The sequence below is a fragment of the Fulvia fulva genome, chromosome 5 (genome assembly GCF_020509005.1).
Source record: "Fulvia fulva chromosome 5, complete sequence".
Taxonomy (NCBI): Eukaryota; Fungi; Ascomycota; class Dothideomycetes; order Mycosphaerellales; family Mycosphaerellaceae; genus Fulvia; species Fulvia fulva.
In genome coordinates this window covers 4,021,903-4,042,567 of record NC_063016.1, presented here as the reverse complement: position 1 = coordinate 4,042,567, position 20,665 = coordinate 4,021,903, and the positions used below count along the sequence as shown (strand labels likewise).

The window sequence follows — 20,665 nt, the reverse complement described above, 5'->3', positions numbered from 1 at the left end:
TTAGATCCGAACAAAAGAATTTGAGTGAAATGTGGCGACCTGGACGTTTCACCAGCATGAACCCTCCAGATATGACTTGGCTGGTTGATGACACGAGCTCTGGGGACCGTTTCCTGAGCCATGCTCATGACAACGACTTGGCTTAGAGCCGCTAGTGCGCTGGTGCATTGCAGATGTCGCGTGGTGTGAAGGACGTGCTGTGACATTACATTCCCCTCACGTGAGAGGCTGGGTGAAAGAAGGTGGGGTTCATGCTTCAATGCCAGGATGGGGTATTGAGGAGAATGTCGATCAACTTGGCGGAAGTTGAGACACGAATCTTCTTCTTGGGAAGCTTCATCGCTCATCGCTGCAACAACATCACTAGAAGAACATGGCCTATTATCAGTACTCATGTACTCCTCCATCGCAGCCGGCCTAAAGATGGTGCACTGTCACAGACCACCTTGATCACGTTCTGGACGGGATCACATGAGCACAAGGACGCGGAGAGGACGCGGAATATGCAGTCACATAGGATGTTCTGAAGGCAAATGAGCTGGTAGCGTAGCATAGTCAATGGCGGGATGTGCTACGCTACTGTGCCACTATTGGCTTTGGCGAGCCCTTGTCGAGCACTCGGTACGAGGTGTGGGATATGTGCAGGAGCACTTTTCCACGCCTGTCGGCAGTAGAATGGTCATGTGTGAGTAGCATCAAACGCCTAAACCCTTCGATCACCCTTTGATGAGCAAAACTTCACTCGGCACTGAGTGCTGCGGCACGGTGTTGCATAAAGATACATGGTTTGTCTGATATGGTCGTTACACCAGTCTTACTTTTATGATGCGGTCTGGAGGGACGTATGCTAACGCGACAGCATGCCAGAGTGACCACACCATCACCACCGCTGCTGGCTGCCGACATCAAAACACATTCTGCCCACGTCCACCTCCACCACCTGCAAAAAGTGCAAAAGAAGACCTACTACCTTGTAACAAGATAGCAGGGACAAGAAACGTCGTCAATCTCAACACCCTCCTGAGTAATGCACTGTGTCAAGGATTCTCTGGCAATTTACTCTCTGATTTTTACAGTTCGCATCCACGGGGGATTGAACCGAGTCCTACTGCAGACCAGCAACTTTTTGTTTGCGCAGCACGTTTTCTGCGGGTCAGCTTTACGTCGAGATCTGGTTTCTTGATTGGTGCAAGCAAATTGTTCTTAGCGGCTTATATTGATGCAAAGAGGTGGTGCCGGAGATGAGCCGCGCTTCATGTGCGCATGGAGAATTTGGTGGCAGGCTGAGATGCTGATCTGTATCTTGGATCAAGACGGTGTTCAGGGGGTCTGATTTGAATGCCGCAATGCGCTTTCTCCCGGCCTATCATCGTCGTCCTCATAAGGCCCTCGCGCACTGATTTGGTCGAGCAGAAGCCTCGCTCATGGTGTCCGTCGAAGCACGCCAGGGGCTCTCGACAGGACAGTCGGCCGCTGTTGGAAAGACTCCACTGGATCTTGATCCTGGAGGCGGAGACACTGCAGCGCAGTAACCGCCGAGAGACCGCAGCGGAGCGCGCGTCTTGCTCCACTGAGATCACCCAGGTCGAAGGTGCTTAGCGCACTCTCCGCTGGCGGAAACCGCTACAAACGGTGGAGTGCGGCGGCCACATCTTTTATCAAGAATCCTCGCTCGGTGTAAGGTCATCGTCAGACCCATAGTCAGGTTCGGACAAGTCGCACTGCTCGAAGCCCAGAGCGCTGTCTACTCTAGTTCTTCCCAAGGACCAAAGTAGCTCCCATCGACTGATGTGCATGTCATGATCCCTGATACATTTCCGCAGACGTTCTCCCGTGACAGTTGCTCACGGGTTCCTTCCAACAGATTGGCGTCCAGACAGCACATGGCGCGCTTCGGCCGGCTGCGTACGAACCACAGCCTGTAAAGTACCTCCTACAAACAGAAGAGTGTTAGCCATAATCCACAACCACGTGGCATGCAGTGTCTGACTACGGTTTACATTGAGCACGCTGTGGAGCGCATGTCTAGCACGGTCCACCATAGTCCAAGCCACTGCTCGATGCCTGGTATCCTTCAGAAACGTACCTGGAGCGGTGCTACCTCGAGCCGCAGTCTCTCAAGAACACAACCGCGAATCAAGCCCTGTGCAATCGGCCTCTTACTAAGCAAGGTCCTGGTCATGAAGGCTTCCATAACCATCCCACAATCCAAGATCTTGGTGACTTGGAGCGATCCATCGCCTCCGAGGGCTTTGTACCCCAGCGAAGATCCCAGCGAAGGAGATTTGAAGATAATCCACCTGATGCTGAGATCTTTGCTTGCTTTTGGCGAGAGCGCGCATGCCCTCGCAAGCTCGCCAAATAGCCAGGCGAGCCTTTTGAGGGTATCTTCCCACCAAGGATCGGTGCGTATGGTGACCCAAGGATAGGCCGTGTCGTCGGGATATGCTGCTTTGACGCCTTCTCTGATGTAGTCTATGAAGTCTGCGAAGTGCAGGAAGAACCGGTATGAGATCAATCGATTGTCCGGAGCCGGCCATTTCTTGGGCGAGTCGTATACCATGGTCGTGTGCAGAGGTCTCGGTACGAATGGCCACGCTGTGCCAAATAGAGGTCTGCAGCGATAGGGCTTGGCGCGGGTCTGTCCTGGTGTGAAGATTTGTCGCTGAGCATCAATGCCAAGCTATCTCACGTGCTCCAATATTTCTCGACTGCACGCGATCATGATCTTGCAGCGTGACCGATTCCTGAGGTCAAGTCGTAAAGCGAGCAGGAGTATCGCACGATGTTGTTCTGCATCGAACATGGGCGGAAGCGGCGAGCAGATTCGTGGCTTGGAACAAATCAGCAATGCCCAGAATACTACTGGCTCCCTGAATAACTCAAAGTGAGTAAGCACCTAAGGCTATGCGCGCTGACCACTATGAACGAATGGATATTCCATTCATGCATTACCCTTCCAAGATCGTGCATACGTCTAGCGACCGCTCGTTGCCAATCACACTGTCTCTCCTTGCTCTGCCGTATACCACCTTCTCCAGTGTCCTGCCTTCTCGAACGGACCTCATACGATCCGATTTCCGTCTAAAGGCATCATGCAGCCAGAGAGTGTTCTTCAGCCTCCTGTACCTACTGACGAAGTTCCACTTTGCCACAGTCTCCCTCAGAGTAGGTACTTCTCGTTGCAAGCTCTCCAGGGCAACCTGCCATATGACTCCCGGAGCAAAGCGGTGGCTCCCCAGTGTTAGCTTCGCCGAAAAGGTATACCAGATGAATTCACACTGAAGATATGGACTGATCTGGCGAGATCCGTCGCCACCTAAGACCTTCTTCCTCATGTGTCGATCCAGCCTGAAGTCGTCTAACGATGGAGAAGGTGTCCCCCTTTCTGCCTTGAGACATTCTTCTGCAAGATATTGAAAGTCATCGCACCACTGTCCCAGAAGCTTGCACAGGCAGTACTGCTGATGTCTGAGGGAGTAGTTCAAATCGTCTTCTGCGATGGAAAGGGGGTAGAAATGCTGGCGTATATGGGCTAGGAAATCGGCGAAATGCCTGTCCCAGAGTAAGTATTGAGCTGTAGTATTTGGTCACTGCATGCACGCCAGTGTGGTTATTGCTTCGCGTTACGGCTGGTCACGTCCGACACTATGCCCTTGTAAAGTCCACTGTCACGGGCCTTTGAATTCTCGAAACGTACCTGAAGAATCGGTACGAGACCACCCTGTTGTCTGGGCCTACATGCCTTTTATTGAGATAGCCTGGCATCTTCGTCCTGGTTGTTGTTGCTGTTGCAGTAGAGATCGACGTCCATGTTCGTAAAGTCGCATCCAGATGACCCAGAAGCCCAAGAGTCAAAGAGATGACTACACCATCCTTAAAACATCGTTGGGCCGGGGGGATCCAGACATCCATATCCGGGGCGATGAGTCGGACTTTCCAGATGCGTACGATAACTTGTGATTGACCTTGGGGCTGATACGTAGTGGAAGGTCATGCGGCTGAAAGACTTCCGTCCTGATGCTCTAAAGGATATGCTGCCGGACTTGAGCTTCACTGGTGGTGACAGACTTTGTTGCCGCCAATACGCTCTGCCGCACAGCAGCTACAAAAAACATGTTCTGATCAGGGCAAGGACTGTCGCAAGATGCCTCCTTCCTGCAGATGTTGAGAATGCCAAGATCACCCAGCCCTGCTTCTTACCTTCACCGATCCATGTTTGTCACAATCACGCATGCCACGGGAAGCTATAGTTGAGAAGTAGCTAGGAAGCAACACTGAAGCTGCGCCCCAGATGGGTGAGTCTGACCTGCTTTTCACGCCATTATCTTGCGGTGCTGCAGTGACGAGTGCCAGCACTGATGCCATACTGATCAATATTGTGAGCTGCATGTCGGGAGGTCATACTGATCGTGTCCACAGCATTGATGATAGTCTACATTCGATGGAAGAGCTGTGACGAGCTCTGAGCAGACGTGCTGGAGTGTGCGAAGGACCGAGAAGGTGTAGTCCATCACATGCTGCCTCAGACACTTGCAATACTCCAGAAGAGTCCGTTGTACACTTGCTCTTTCAGCATCGCAGACTGCAGGCAGCCTCATCTTGCGGCAGTGCTCATGAACCATTGGCGCCTGCCTCGGCGAGGAATTTTACGACCGAACGCTGGTGATGCACTCGCAGGTGTCCGTTGTCCATGCTCCTTCCCCTTGAAGCTGTTCGATATCGTGCTGCCCAACGTTCAGGTACTCCCTCCAAGTCTCCCGAAGCTTTCATGCAAGCGAAGAGGAGATGGCCCCGTATTGTAGCTATGGAGGAGCATATCTGTCCATGGTGAAATGTGCTCGTAGTGTGAGTCGCCGCGTATTATTCTTACCTGAACGATATACAAAGCAGGCCACTGCCCCTAGGACTGAGGGAGTTCTACCTCATTCAATCTGGACAGCTTGAAGCTCTCTTCACCCTGTTTCTTCAGCTCCAAACGCCGCGGAGGTGCCTAGCTACATTAGGCAACTCCTAGGCAATGGCAGCCCAGGCTACGGCACTAACGGCGCCTACGGCCCTACAGGCGAAGCCCCCCCAAGACAACTGGCAGCAACTTATAGAGGACGCAAAAAGCATAGAAACTAACGATCAGCTCCCTTACCGGTCTCTATAGGTAATGATTACTTAGCTACGTACGGCGCTTATACTATCGTATTACCGAGGGTAACAAGAAATAAGGACGACGTCCTAGGCGATTAGCAAGGCTACCCGGAATCAACACCCCTATAGCTAGGCATCGGTTGCGGTATCGATACTAGGCCCCCGCCTAACGTACGATATAGTTACGATCCGCATTATAGTAAAGGAAGACTAGGCCGAAGTTACGAAGCTATCGAACAAGGAGCTCGCCTAACGAATTAACTAACTAGGGGTAGTCGTAGTGAACTAATAGTCCAACGGCACTCTATAGATCTATACTAGCTCTACTACTACTAGGAGGCACCTAGAGGCATAGCTATAGTAGGTATCTAAGGTTACGGTATTAGCAAAGGTCTTAACGAAACAATTTACGATCCTAGTCTACGATATACCTAAGGAGTTTGACCTAACTAACTAGGGTTACCTACGCACTCTCTAAGAGGACAACCCGGTCACTCTTAACTCTCTAATCTAGAAGGCGACTTAGCTCTATAGGAAATGGCTAGAAGGTAAGAAGGCCTCGGCGCTAATAGTATAGCTATAAGACGCAAAAGCGGCGGATCTAGCGATAGAACAAGGCCTAGTCTAGCAATATAGCCTCAAGATAGTAGAAAAGTACTCCTTATCCTTTCGTGTCCTCTAATGCTTTAAATACTAATAGTATAGACACTAAACCTATACGTATATAAACAAGTAGGCCTACTCGAACTATATAAGAGACTATATATCTAGGGACTATATATTAGCTACGAGGCGGTACGCGAACTGTCCGGGGTACTACCTAACGTATAGCGCGGAATGTCTATAGCGGAAACTAGCGAAAAATAAGGCAATTATAAACAGAACCGTCGCCCTAAGATTCTACGGCGACGGTAAGGCTAGTCTATACCGGAACTAGCTAGTAGCGGTCGGGTATAAGCGCCCTAGGGCCGAGAACGATATAAAGGATACGTAGCCTAGGGCGTACGAGAGGCTACGTGCTCTACTAGCTACGGCGAGGGAATCTAACTAGGCCCGGCTCCCCTTTAGTATATAGCCGATAGGCGTAGACTAGGACGTATAGGGCAGTAGGACATAGGACGATATAGAGGAAATGATTATCGATGCCGATAACTAGCCTCGATACGCTTAGCATTATCTAGTATAACGTCAACTATAGCAAGGATATAGTCTAGAACTATTTCCTATACGAGGCGGACCCGCGCGTCTACTACGTCCTTATAATCTAGGAGCTATAGATTAACCCGTACTATAAGAGACTAACGACCTACAAGTTACTAGGCTGCACGATATGCCTACGAGGCGACGGTAGACCCCGTACGTGCTTCTATATTAGTAAGGATATACTAGAATCCGACTAGGAGGTAGTATACTACGTAGACGAAGAAGACGGGGGAGATATTACCTCCCTCTACGTAGGTAGTACTTAGATATACAATATATATATACAACCGCTAGCCTCGAGGTCTAGCCGCGACCTTAGGGTCTATAGACACCTAGACAGTACGCTTAAGAGACAAGGCTACTATATCGTAGTAGGAGACTTTAATATATACTACCCTTCCTAGGAAAGCCTTATATAGCCGCACCCTATAGCCGACGAAGTACTCGACTTGATAGCGAGCAACGTAATTGCCCTTAATACCCCGAAGGACCTAGGCACCTAGAAGAGAGAGGGACTCTAAGGCACGATCGACCTCTCCTAGATCTTAGATAGCTACTACTATACGGTAACCTACTATAGGATCGAATATAAACTCGAGGCGTCGTTAGACTATATACTAGTTAGGACCTCTATTACGATATAGATATAACGTATACTAGCGAGAACCCCTAAGCTAAACTAGGGAAAGGCCTACTAGGCCAATATCTAGGCGTACCTCGATGACTCTAAGAGGCTAGTCTAGATCGCGTAGTAGCAATCTAATAGTAAAGACGAGATAGACGAAGTAGTCTAGGGGTTAATAGACGAAATAAGAAAAGCGACCTTACTTCACGTTCCGCTTACCTAACTAACGACATAGTCTAAACTATACTAGACGCCGGAGTGTACTACGGTAGTAAGAGAAGCAAGGAGAGCCCGCCGGGTATAGACGAGTAGCTATAGCGAGGAGGCCTAGAACGTATATAGGGAGGCATACTAATAGAAGGAAGCTATAATACGGAGGGAGAAAGCAGTCGGCTAGAGGGCTATAGTAGAAGAAATCGCCGACAAGCTAGCGAAGATGTAGAAGCTAGCGAAATGGGCCCGATAGGACCCTATATAGGGCCCCTCCTTCTCTATCCTAGCGCTACAATCGCCTAGTAGCCCGGTTAGCGACCCCGAGGCCAAGGCGCGTCTACTAGCTAGTAAGTTCTTCCCGCCCCTAGTCGAGGCTAATCTAAGCGATATAAATAGCTCTACTCCCCTAGCCCCTAGTATCGCGGTCTAATAGAATATATCCGAGGGAGAAGTTACCGCTATACTTAGGAAGTTACTAGCGAAGAAAGCCCCGGGGCCGGATAGGATCCTAAACGAGCTACTAAAGAAGTATAGAGATTAACTAGCCCTAGTAGTCGTAGCGATCTTTAACGCCTACCTATAGACCGGATACTACCCGATAGTATTTAAATAATCGACGATAGTAGTCCTACGTAAGCCGTAAAAGGAAGACTATACGTAGGTAAAGTCGTACCGCCTAATTGCGCTCCTTAATACTCTTAGGAAGGCGCTTAAGAAGCTAGTTATAACGAGACTCTCCGAGGCGGCAGAGGAACACTCCCTACTCCCGGACACCTAGATAGGTGCGCGTCTATAGCAATCGACGCTATCCGCGATAGAACTTATCACCTCTTAGGTAAAGGCTATCTAGTATAAGAATAGGGACAAGGTGGCTTCCTTACTTAGCCTAGACATATCGGGAGCCTTCGACTACGTGTTATACCCGCGGCTACTCTATATCCTAAGGTCGAAAGAACTCCCTAAGTAGCTTATTAACTTCGTACGGTCCTACCTCTAAAACCGTAGTACGTCGATCCTAGTCGGCTAGTATAGAAGCCTATTTTAAGTAGTCTATACTAGAATCCCGTAAGGCTTAACGCTAGTACCTATTCTGTTCCTCTTCTTTATAGCGACGCTACTCCTAGCCCTAGAATCCTAGAACACCGCTACGAGCGGCTTCGTAGACGACATAAATATCCTAGCGTAGTCTTCCTCGACTAAGGAGAACTATAGGCTACTAGAAGAGAAGTATAAGATCTACGAGGACTAGGCTAGGAGGTATAGGGCTCGGTTTGCCCTAGAAAAGTACAATCTAATATACTTTACGCGCCGGCTACGGTTCTATAATATATAAGCTTCTATCTAGATATAGGGGTATACGACTAACCCGGCAAATTAGCTTAGGATCCTCGGACTATAGGTAGACCCGGCGCTACGGTAGAGGAAGTACGTATAGGCAATATTACGGAAAGCTAAACAGAATATAGCATTATACTAGAGGCTTACTACGTCTATATAGGGGGCGGACTTTCGGTAGTTACGACTTCTATATACGGCTATTATACGGCTAGTCCTTACCTATAGTAGCCAAGTGTAGTCCTTAGGCGAGAGGGCCTACCTATCGAAGGGACTCGTCGCGCCGCTAGCGAGGATCTAAAACTAATGCCTAAGGAAGGTTACCGGGGCATATAAGTCGATACTAACGAGGATACTTAAGTACGAGACCGCTATACCGCCGATCGACCTATATATCTAGGGACTACGGACCTCCTACTTAGGCAAGTCGGTATAGTACCTAGTATAGAAGGTCATCGCTAGTATAGTCGTAAGGGCCTACGAATTAGTACTAGCGTATAAGGGCATTCGACCCGGAAACGAGCCGAACTACCGGGTAAGGGACGAATAGCTAGTAATATAATAGGAAGGTAAGAAATCGTTTATAGAGTAACTATAGAAAGAGAGGTAGAACAACTAGGTTATAGGGTATAGTAGACGCCCTTAGCTAGCGGGACAACCTAAGGAATAGTTAGCTACGAAATCCGCGGTTAAGTACCCCCCGAAGCTTATCTACTACCGCCTTACGAGGGTATAGAGTAGTATAGTAACCTAACTACGAAGCAAACATATCGGCCTCTAGGGGTACCTATTATAGAGGAAGGTTCTAGGATACACGAATACTAGCTACCCCTACGGCTATCGCTCCTAGAACGTACGGTACGTACTCCTCGTCTATCCGAGGTAGTCGCTAGGAAGGGGGGAGTAGATAGTAAAGGCGAGGAACCGGACGATTAGGATACTTCTTAATAACGCTAAGGACCTACGGCGTATTACGAACTAGATACTAGAGAAGGGCTAGCTAGAACAGTACCGCCTAGTAGGAGTAGTATAGGAAGAGAGGATACGACGTAGCGCGACGAGACCGGCTAGGAGCGGGGGCTAACGGGGTAGTAATATAGACTACGTACGTTTAGAGGGAAAGCTAATCTAGATAAGGAGTAGTCGGGGGCGGGAAGGGTTTTTACCTATTCGGGTTTCCCTTTGTATATAACAATAGATATATACCTATATAGGCCGGATAGGGTCCTAGAATAGGGGAATGACAAATCTATCTATCTATTATTCTTACCTCGTAAATAGGTAAGACAGCGATAGGGGTAGAATTTCGAGATCTAAACTGCTCTTATAACTAAAATGATACCGTTAAAAGCCGGTAGAGCCTTCTTATAAGATGAGCAAAGGGCGTTGTTGCTGCTTTACGTACACGGAGCAAGATTTACCGATCCGGAGCTAGCGGGCTGTCCTAGCTAATTGCGACTTTTCTAAACCTTTTTCGACTAGTTAGCGATCGCCTCGAATTTAGCAGCGATGCTTGTTATGCTAAAAGCCACGCTTACTAAGCACAGGCCACCCGGACTTACCTCTAGGGCTGTACCTATATACTAATAAAATGTGCTATTAGCGGTTGTGAACCTCCAAAGGTAAGCGTAGCGGAGTGGAGCTCTCTACCAACCCTTCTAGACTACAAAGTAGCGTGCGATCCACGCTACCGCTACCCGACGTACAGTGCTCGACAACATAGGCGTCAGCGACGAGTATATGTTTGCGAGTTCGCCGAAAGGCACAGTGCGGTAGGTCACGTGACCCTAAAACTTGAAAGTTGACCAACCAGAGCGGGCGCCAAGGCTAGTCGAGGGCTGGTGATAGAGCTCCACTCCCTCCTCGCTGACGCCACCACCTACGCTCGAGTGTTCGCAAGCTCACACGTCGCTACGGTGGATGGCTAGCGCTCGTCGGTCGTTACGCTTAATCACAGCGGGCGCCAAGGCTCGTCCGGGGCTGGTATAGAGCTTCACTCCCTCGCTGACGCCTCACCTACGTATGTAGAGCTCCACTCCCTCCTCGCTGCCGCTCGTCGGTCGTTACGCTTAATTAGAAAGTCTAATTGTTATTCTCGCTCCGGGGCGCTTAGAGGGTCTACGCTCGAGTACTCGTAAGCTCGCACGTCGCTTTAACCCTTACCGCGCGCCCTTCGCTTAATAAACTAGTAAGGACGAGTCGGAAGAGTCTAAGACTTCTATAATACGGTCGTAATACGTTCCTTAGCTGTAGTGCTTAAGATCTGGCGAGACTTATGACCTCGTCCTTACGCGAGCAGCGTGTTTGTAAATCCTCTAAAGTAGAGCACTACGGGCAGTTTCTAGACGTCGGGAGATTCAGACTAGCGCAGGAGTCCCTAGATTCTAATTGAAATTCCACCGCCTCGCACCCCGGTAGCTGTCTCACCCATTTACGATTTTAGAATAGTAAGCAGGCGTGAAAACAACTTCCGCCCTCCAGGTTCATCGTCACCATCAACTTCCCATGCACAATAGAACCATCTTTCCACACACTGCATGGCCTCCACTAGGTCTGGAGTATAGTTGACACGAACATCACTTCCGTGCTCTGGCATACTTGGTGAACAACCACGGCAAGTTGATTTTGAGATGGCCATAGTGTGCGGGTCGACCAAGATACAGTACCCATACAGCCTGATGTGGTCAGCGACGCGAGAAGTACCCACTTGGCCATGAACCAGGCACCTTCACATCGGCCTGCCCAGCCGTCACATGGCTCGATACTAGACTTTTTGACCAACGACAACACACTAATGTATGCTATATGGGCCATCTTCGTGGCTCAGGTCACCATCAGAGTCCGGACGGGAGCCTTTCCGCCATCAGCGAAATGGTACGCAATGATCGGGACATTCGGGATGCTGCTGCTTTGGCTTGGACAGACCGGTCGAATCCCCCGATGAGACCACGTTTTGACAGCCTAGGATTTCAACTTCCTCCATGACATGGGGCCGTCGTTGTTGCAGGTCAGGATACCATAAGTCTTCAGAATGGATTGAGGCTAGGAGGACCTTCCAGCACGCTCACGAAGTCCTTCATCATTGTCGCATGGCTTTGTGTAGCAAGTTTGTGCTACTATTCCTTCTGATCAAGATATCCTAAGCTAGCGGACAAGACAATGGCCTCATTCAGGACATATATTGTGCTTTTGGGTGGCAGCAGTCTGCTGAAAGCCGTCCTCCTCACGTCTTGTCATTATGGATCGGAGTGAGCTGTTAGCAAAGTGGCGTGGTCTACAGAGCATCATTTACCAGCTTAGTTACACCACTCCATACGACGACCTCATCAGTGGAGAAGCAGAAATGTTGTCGCAAGCTGTAACGACCAGCGTTGGATATACCGGCCCGGTACTTCATTCCAACGCCATGTGGAACACCATTGAGATCCAAGAACTTGTTGGACAGATGCAACGTGACGGTAGGAGAAAGCTCGCAGCACTGGAGGCACTCTATCACGATTCATTTGATTACATGATCCCTTCCGATCGCGGTGAGCCGGATGAGCCAGAGTCTTTGGCCTCGAGCGACATTGCCATGGACCTGATCTACAGCAATATCGGCCGCGCTGCTGAGCACACGAGGCTGATCAACGAAGCGCTCTCGAACAGAGTCAACACCGCACAACATACTAAACTCAAACGCGCGGTGGAGGGTCTGGAAGGCAGGATGAACAGCTTTGAGACTTGGCTCGAGAACATGGGAAGCGCAAAAACGGCTCGCGTGAGTTTTGAGGCAGTGAAGGCGCGTTTCCAGGCGGAGCGCGAGCAAAACCATCAAGTCGATCAGACTAGACCGGTGGCACCAGCTCATCCGGCTAAACCGATCAAACCGGCCAAACCGGCCAAACCGACCAAACCGCCTAAACCGACCAAACCGACCAAACCGCCTAGACCGATCAAACCGGCCAGACCGGTCAAGCAAGCCCCGGCCATGGATGACACAGTGATGTCTGAAGATGTTGGAGAGGCAACACCCGAGCCTATGACTAGACGGTCCGACAGAAACAGGAAACCAAGCAGGAAGCAGCAAGAGATGTCAGCTACAGAGAATGATGAGGAGATAGCACGGGTGGAACAAGAGCAAGAGTTCAACGAAAAGACCCCATCACCGCCGAGAACGACAAAACCGACAGAACCGACAGAATCGCCTCCGCAGCCTGCATATTTGACCCAGAGAATGGCGGAGCATGATCGCGGCGAGCTGCAGCTGACTGATCCGGCCATACCAATGGGTTCTGATGCTATGGACATGGATGATGAAATTGATGATAAGTTCATGCATGAGGACCAAGAAGAGGACGACTTTGAGTAAAGGAAAGACATGTGATGGAGAAGCATCAAACAGACCACACGAGGTCTACAAGACGATGCCCGTCCTCTCCATACACTCCACTCTTCCCAGCTCCACACCCCCTTCACCAGACTCCCAATCTCACAACCTCCCTCATCCACTCAAGATCCCGCCTCCTCAACCTCATTCGGCCCTCCCCGCCATCATCGTCCCTTTTACGAATCTCCCTCATCAAGATCCGAAGATTCCTCTCCATATCATCCATCATCTGCCCACCCGCATCATTGACCTCCTCCCGCCTGTCCTCAACCCCCCCTCCAAGGAAGCTCGTTCCCGAGCTCCAAGTCGTCCACGGCTGCGTCTCTCCATCAAAGTCAATCTCGAGTTCCAGCAAGAATGTATCGTTCACAGTACAGCCAGGCTCATCTTGACAGCAGGTGACCTCGATCTGGACGGAGATGAGGATATGTTTAAGCATGGCGAAAATGTAGTCGGGGGCGTGGGTGAGGAAGGCCTCCGTGCGGCGGATTAGTGTGTGGAGGATTGTGTAAGGTCTGGCTGGGTCTGTGGATGAGGCTTTGATGTCGTGCATGTATTCAATTTTGCGGTGCCTCTCGTGGTCAAGGCTGTACCGAGCTTGGATGTGCATGGGGATCTCGAGGGTCTGGGTGCCGTACCATAATGGAAGGACTTCTCGGCGGAGTTGGGGCGAGGCGTGAGAGAGGAATGGAGTTCTCGATAACGCTCCGTCCTGTGGTAAGGAGTCGAGATGGATTGTGTATATCAAATTTCGAACTTCAGGCGGGACTTGGAAGAACGAGTGGAATCTTGGGTCTTCGTCTGCCCTTTCCAACATGTCGACAAGCTCCCTCCTGGTACGATCGCGAAAGTGTGGACATACGATTGTAGTTCTTGGCAGGAGGCCTCGTTGTCCTGCGAAGCGGCGTAGCGCTGCCTCGCTGCAATTGTCATATTGTATTAAACCTCTTTCCGAACGAGAGTCGAGGTACTGTTGTCGAGTAGCGTGCCTGGCCCCGGAGCTCACAGGTGTGGGTGCTCGGAAGTGCGCACGGGGTCCTGTGCGTGGTGCATCGTGCTCATCGTCGCTTGTTATATGGTCTTGATCGCACATTTCATCGTGTCCGATGTCCCCGACATCCGTAGTCGACATCGCGTAATATGGTGATCAGAAGGAGCGGGCTGCAGACGATAATTGAATGGTTGGCTTTAGCGAAGGCGCATAATATTGAACGATGAAGAAGAAGAATGATGTTCAGGCAGCCATCGAGCAATGTCGGATTGTCATTGTGTTGACATTGCATTGAAGCCTACCGACCATATAAGGAGGCGCGACTTCGAAGCATCCTCAACACCTACAAATATCAGGAGGCGCGACTTCGCGGTTTCCTCAACAGCTACAAATCCACCATCGCTCGGTGCGCCTCCGTTGGGGGTTGAGAACCCCCAAACATTGAGCTTATGTTGAGCATGGAACCTCGAGCGCTGGAAGAATATATACGGACGGTCATCGGTATCGCCATCCTGACGGCAATATCACAAAGTCTTCTTGTCACGGTGTGAAGGAGCGGTGGTGACAAAGCTCGTTGCCGCTACGAACGGTCTACGAGATCTTGGGAAGCTGCTATGAAGGCGATGCGAAATCGCCTACGCTGTACGACGCGCTTTAGAATATTCGTGCGCGTTGCTCAGCTCTCCGCTACACAGCCAGGCACCGGCAGGTTCAAGCAGAAGCATTTGCTTCAAGAGCACGGCGAAGCGCTGGGCAGGGACTCTGTCACCAGCCTTTGATCTTGCTCGCGCAACTGTCTGATATCGCAAGATCGCTCCAGACTTCCATTTCAGGCTTTATTGACCCATTTGCTAGTCCACTCAGCCCCACTGCGCTTGAACTGGATGGAGATATCAGCATTCCGCAAAAATGAGGACTGGGCATTTGACTCACCAACTGCGTAACAGGACACCTCCTTTCAACCTCACTTGTCCACTTATCGAACTTCGCTCCATCGGCATCAGTCGCGACTTCGACATCAAGATTGATGGAAGTCCAATTCGCGTTTCCCTCGGCGCCCCCAACGAGGACAGCGGGGTCCAGCTGACCAGTCACGCTGACTTTCCAGTCCTTCAGGTTGATGCCATGATCTTTGGCGACAATCGAACCAGTGACTTGCGTACAGGATGACAGTGCGGTCAGGTTGAAGTGCAGTGGCGAAGGGTATTCGTTCTTGCCGCCGAAAGCTGGGTATGCGTCGGTATTGATGGTGCGGATTGTGTCCTTGACGCCGACAGTCTGTGCGACTCCGGTACCTTGGCCATCAACGTGGAAGGGGATCGTGTCGTGTAGTGCGAATGTGCTGCTAAAGGGTCGAATGCTGCCGATCGATCTGGAGACTGGCTGTCTTGCCAAGCCTCGGAGTGCTCTGTTCATGATGGCCATGGTCGCTTGTGGATGGTGTCTATTGCGAGAGAACGACACGTACTGTGCAGCGATGCCATCTTGCCTCTATATGGTCGGTCCAGCGGCTATAGCGACAACACTCACGGTTCTTGCTCACCAGAGGAGGCGATGGTGCAATATATATTCTAACTTCCACAAAGGGTGAGACGAGCCAGGGTCCACTTCCACTAGCTTCACCTCCACTAATTCTTTACAAATAACTTATCTACCTTACAATATACTATATACACTACCTATATATGCCTACGATAGCTTAAAATAAAGCGGAAGATATATACTTTTAAACTATATAACGTACTTTACTACCGAGCGGGCTATATAACCGAGCGGGCTACTTTTACTAAGAACTATACTACTTCTACTTTAATTACGACGGTATCTTAACACGACGACATCCTATAGAATCGTTACTAGGAGGACAATTCCTCTTCAGATTCTTCGCTATCTAGCGAGCCTACTTAATAGGTACGTACATTATACCCTAACTCGCTATATCGCTTATAGCGTTATAGCCTTAGTACTAGCCGAACACTATCTAGCGACTCTCTACTCACTTCCTACCTCCTAGTATCCTCTAGAGGTATTAATTACGACGCCTTATCGAAGGTTAGAGACCCTCTAGACTAAATATACTTACGCTTTCGTACTTTCCGCTATATAAGGGCCTTAGCCTCGGATTTCTATTAGGCTTAACTTCTCTTAGACGACGTCTATCGGCGCTATCGCTAAACACGACACATTCGAAAGCCCTTATTAAGGCCATTCTAATAATCTATAAAGTAGGCTACTACCCCTAGAATTAAGGGAGTTCTACCTTATTTAATTTAGATAGCTTAAAGTTCTCTTCACCCTATTTCTTTAGCTCTATAGCTCTAAACGCCGCGGAGGTGCCTAGCTACATTAGGCAACTCCTAGGTAATAGTAGCCTAGGCTACGGTACTACTAGCGCCTACGGCTCTATAGGCGAAGCTCCCCTAAGACAACTAGTAGTAACTTATAGAGGACGTAAAAAGTATAGAAACTAACGATTAGCTCCTATACCGGTCTCTATAGGTGATAATCACTTAGCTACGTACGGCGCTAGTACTATCGTATTACCGAGGGCAATAAGAAATAAGGACGACGTCTTAGGCGATTAATAAGGCTACCCGGAATTAACACACCTATAGCTAGGTATTAGTCGCGGCTTCGATACTAGGCCCCCGCCTAACGTACGATATAGTTACGATCCGTATTGTAGTAAAGGAAGACTAGGCCGAAGTTACGAAGCTATTAAACAAGGAGCCCGCCTAGCGAATTAATTAACTAGGGGTAGTCGTAGTAAACTAATAGTCTAACGGTACTCTATAGATCTATACTAGCTCTACTACTACTAGGAGGTACCTAGAGGTATAGCTATAGTAGGTATCTAAGGTTACGGTATTAGCAAAGGTCTTAACGAAGCAATTTACGATCCTAGTCTACGACATACCTAAAGAGTTCGACCTAACTAACTAAGGTTACCTACGTACTCTCTAAGAGGACAACCCGGTCACTCTTAACTCTCTAATCTAGAAGGCGATTTGGCTCTATAGGAAATGGCTAGAAGGTAAGAAGGCCTCGGCGCTAATAGTATAGCTATAAGACGCGAAAGCGGTGGATCTAGCGATAGAACAAGGCCTAGTCTAGTAATATAGCCTTAAGATAGTTGAAAAGTACTCCTTATCCTTTCGCGTCCTCTAATACTTTAAATACTAATAGTATAGACACTAAACCTATACGTATATAAACAAGTAGGCCTACTCGAACTATATAAGAGACTATATATCTAGGGACTATATATTAGCTACGAGGCGGTACGCGAACTGTCCGGGGTACTACCTAACGTATAGCGCGGAATGCCTATAGCGGAATCTAGCGAAAAATAAGGCAATTATAAACAGAACCGTCGCCCTAAGATTCTACGGCGACCGTAAGGCTAGTCTATACCGGAACTAGCTAGTAGCGGTCGGGCATAAGCGCCCTAGGGCCGAGAATAATATAAAGGATACGTAACCTAGGGCGTACGGGAGGCTACGTACTCTACTAGTTACGGCGAGGGAATCTAACTAGGCCCGGCTCCCCTTTAGTATATAACCGATACGCGTAGACTAGGACGCGCTAGGTAGTAGGACATAGGACGATATAGAGGAAATGATTGTCGATGCCGATAACTAGCCTCGATACGCTTAGTATTATCTAGTATAACGTTAACTATAGCAAGGATATAGTCTAGAACTATTTTCTATACGAGGCGCCCCCGCGCGTCTACTACGTCCTTATAATCTAGGAGCTATAGATTAACCCGTACTATAAGAGACTAACGACCTATAAGTTACTAGGCTATACGATATACCTACGAGGCGACGGCAGACCCCGTACGTACTTCTATATTAGCAAGGACATACTAGAATCCGACTAGGAGGTAGTATACTACGTAGACGAAGAAGGCGGGGGCGATATTACCTCCCTCTACGTAGGTAGCACCTAGATATACAACCTATATATACAACCGCTAGCCTCGAGGTCTAGCCGCGACCTAGGGGTCTATAGACACCTAGATAGTACGCTTAAGAGACAAGGCTACTATATCGTAGTAGGAGACTTTAATATATACTACCCTTCCTAGGAAAGCCTTATATAGCCGCACCCTATAGCCGACGAAGTACTCGACTTAATAGCGAGCAACGTAATTGCCCTTAATACCCCGAAGGACCTAGGCACCTAGAAGAGAGGGGGACTCTAAGGCACGATCGACCTCTCCTAGATCTTAGATAGCTACTACTATACGGTAACCTACTATAGGATCGAACATAAACTCGAGGCGTCGTTAGACTATATACTAGTTAGGACCTCTATTACGATATAGATATAATATATACTAGTAAGAACTCCTAAGCTAAACTAGGGAAAGGCCTACTAGGCCAATATCTAGGCGTACCTCGATGACTCTAAGAGGCTAGTCTAGATCGCGTAGTAGCAATCTAATAGTAAAGACGAGATAGACGAAGTAGTCTAGGGGTTAATAGACGAAATAGGAAAAGCGACCTTACTTTACGTTCCGCTTACCTAACTAACGACATAGTCTAAACTATACTAGACGCCGAAGTATACTACGGTAGTAAGAGAAGTAAGGAGAGCCCGCCGGGTATAGACGAGTAGCTATAGTAAGGAGGCCTAGAACGTATATAGGGAGGCATACTAATAGAAGAAAGCTACGATACGGAGGGAGAAAGTAGTCGGCTAGAGAGCTATAGTAGAAGAAATTGCCGATAAGCTAGCGAGGATATAGAAGCTAGCGAAATAGGCCCGATAGGACCCTATATAGGGCCCCTCCTTCTCTATCCTAGCGCTACAATCGCCTAGTAGCCCGGTTAGCGACCCCGAGGCCAAGGCGCGTCTACTAGCTAGTAAGTTCTTCCCGCCCCTAGTCGAGGCTAATCTAAGCGATATAAATAGCTCTACTCCCCTAGCCCCTAGTATCGCGGTCTAATAGAATATATCCGAGGGAGAAGTTACCGCTATACTTAGGAAGTTACTAGCGAAGAAAGCCCCGGGGCCGGATAGGATCCTAAACGAGCTACTAAAGAAGTATAGAGATTAACTAGCCCTAGTAGTCGTAGCAATCTTTAACGCCTACCTATAGACCGGATACTACCCGATAGTATTTAAATAATCGACGATAGTAGTCCTACGTAAGCCGTAAAAGGAAGACTATACGTAGGTAAAGTCGTACCGCCTAATTGCGCTCCTTAATACTCTTAGGAAGGCGCTTAAGAAGCTAGTTATAACGAGACTCTCCGAGGCGGCAGAGGAACACTCCCTACTCCCGGACACCTAGATAGGTGCGCGTCTATAGCAATCGACGCTATCCGCGATAGAACTTATCACCTCTTAGGTAAAGGCTATCTAGTATAAGAATAGGGACAAGGTGGCTTCCTTACTTAGCCTAGACATATCGGGAGCCTTCGACTACGTGTTATACCCGCGGCTACTCTATATCCTAAGGTCGAAAGAACTCCCTAAGTAGCTTATTAACTTCGTACGGTCCTACCTCTAAAACCGTAGTACGTCGATCCTAGTCGGCTAGTATAGAAGCCTATTTTAAGTAGTCTATACTAGAATCCCGTAAGGCTTACCGCTAGTACCTATTCTGTTCCTCTTCTTTATAGCGACGCTGCTCCTAGCCCTAGAATCCTAGAACAACGCTACGAGCGGCTTCGTAGACGACATAAATATCCTAGCGTAGTCTTCCTCGACTAAGGAGAACTATAGGCTACTAGAAGAGAAGCATAAGATCTACGAGGACTAGGCTAGGAGGTATAGGGCTCGGTTTGCCCTAGAAAAGTACAATCTAATATACTTTACGCGCCGGCTACGGTTCTATAATATATAAGCTTCTATCTAGATATAGGGGCATACGACTAACCCGGCAAATTAGCTTAGGATCCTTGGACTATAGGTAGACCCGGCGCTACGGTAGAGGAAGCACGTATAGGCAATATTACGGAAAGCTAAACAGAATATAGCATTATACTAGAGGCTTACTACGTCTATATAGGGGGCGGACTTTCGGTAGTTACGACTTCTATATACGGCTATTATACGGCTAGTCCTTACCTATAGTAGCCAAGTGTAGTCCTTAGGCGAGAGGGCCTACCTATCGAAGGGACTCGTCGCGCCGCTAGCGAGGATCTAAAACTAATGCCTAAGGAAGGTTACCGGGGTATATAAGTCGATACTAACGAGGATACTTAAGTACGAGACCGCTATACCGCCGATCGACCTATATATCTAGGGACTACGGACCTCCTACTTAGGCAAGTCGGTATAGTACCTAGTATAGAAGGTCATCGCTAGTATAGTCGTAAGGGCCTACGAATTAGTACTAGCGTATAAGGGTATTCGACCCGGAAACGAGCCGAACTACCGGGTAAGGGACGAATAGCTAGTAATATAATAGTATAAGGGCGTGCGTACTATAGGGTCCGAATGAGATAGTTGTTATTCTACGAAGCTACGAAAGAGGAGCGCGAGGCGCGGCGAAGTTATAAAGCAAAGCTAAGCCGCGCTAACCCGATATAGAAGGTCCGCGGTTCAGCCGGGCCGACGTAGCTATAGTAAGGGGTTGCGGGCTACCCGTAATAGTACCCCCCCTCCTAAAACACGCCTTAGTCCTCTAAGCGTTATCTACCTTATAAGGCCACTTGCCTATCGAGCTCTATAATCGCGCGAATGCCGAATCATCCTCTAGTGCCCTATCGTCATCCGATAATATCGCATTCGCTCTATTAAGACTATCCTCGACCGGCTTCCTTCGAGA

At 48.9% G+C, this 20,665-nt stretch overlaps 5 protein-coding genes across 5 annotated transcripts; 1 reads left to right on the top strand and 4 right to left on the bottom strand.

Moving 5' to 3' along the window:
* Positions 1 to 1,744: 1,744 nt before the first annotated feature.
* CLAFUR5_06238 (uncharacterized protein) lies at positions 1,745 to 2,563 on the bottom strand (the record flags this gene model as incomplete). The annotated part of the gene is made up of 2 exons (XM_047905386.1): positions 1,745 to 1,933; positions 2,087 to 2,563. 2 exons carry the CDS (start codon positions 2,561 to 2,563, stop codon positions 1,745 to 1,747), a joined length of 666 nt encoding a protein of 221 aa, XP_047761765.1.
* Positions 2,564 to 2,951: 388 nt separating this feature from the next.
* On the bottom strand, positions 2,952 to 3,768 carry CLAFUR5_06237 (uncharacterized protein; the record flags this gene model as incomplete). The annotated part of the gene is made up of 2 exons (XM_047905385.1): positions 2,952 to 3,555; positions 3,701 to 3,768. The coding sequence occupies 2 exons, from the start codon at positions 3,766 to 3,768 to the stop codon at positions 2,952 to 2,954; spliced, it is 672 nt and encodes a 223-aa protein (XP_047761770.1).
* A 7,988-nt stretch (positions 3,769 to 11,756) lies between these two features.
* Positions 11,757 to 12,869, top strand: CLAFUR5_06236 (uncharacterized protein; the record flags this gene model as incomplete). The annotated part of the gene is made up of 1 exon (XM_047905384.1): positions 11,757 to 12,869. The coding sequence occupies one exon, from the start codon at positions 11,757 to 11,759 to the stop codon at positions 12,867 to 12,869; it is 1,113 nt and encodes a 370-aa protein (XP_047761771.1).
* A 103-nt stretch (positions 12,870 to 12,972) lies between these two features.
* On the bottom strand, positions 12,973 to 13,704 carry CLAFUR5_06235 (uncharacterized protein; the record flags this gene model as incomplete). Its single annotated transcript, XM_047905383.1, has 1 exon — positions 12,973 to 13,704. The coding sequence occupies one exon, from the start codon at positions 13,702 to 13,704 to the stop codon at positions 12,973 to 12,975; it is 732 nt and encodes a 243-aa protein (XP_047761772.1).
* Positions 13,705 to 14,707: 1,003 nt separating this feature from the next.
* On the bottom strand, positions 14,708 to 15,303 carry CLAFUR5_06234 (uncharacterized protein; the record flags this gene model as incomplete). The annotated part of the gene is made up of 2 exons (XM_047905382.1): positions 14,708 to 14,758; positions 14,812 to 15,303. The coding sequence occupies 2 exons, from the start codon at positions 15,301 to 15,303 to the stop codon at positions 14,708 to 14,710; spliced, it is 543 nt and encodes a 180-aa protein (XP_047761773.1).
* Between the last annotated feature and the right edge of the window lie 5,362 nt (positions 15,304 to 20,665).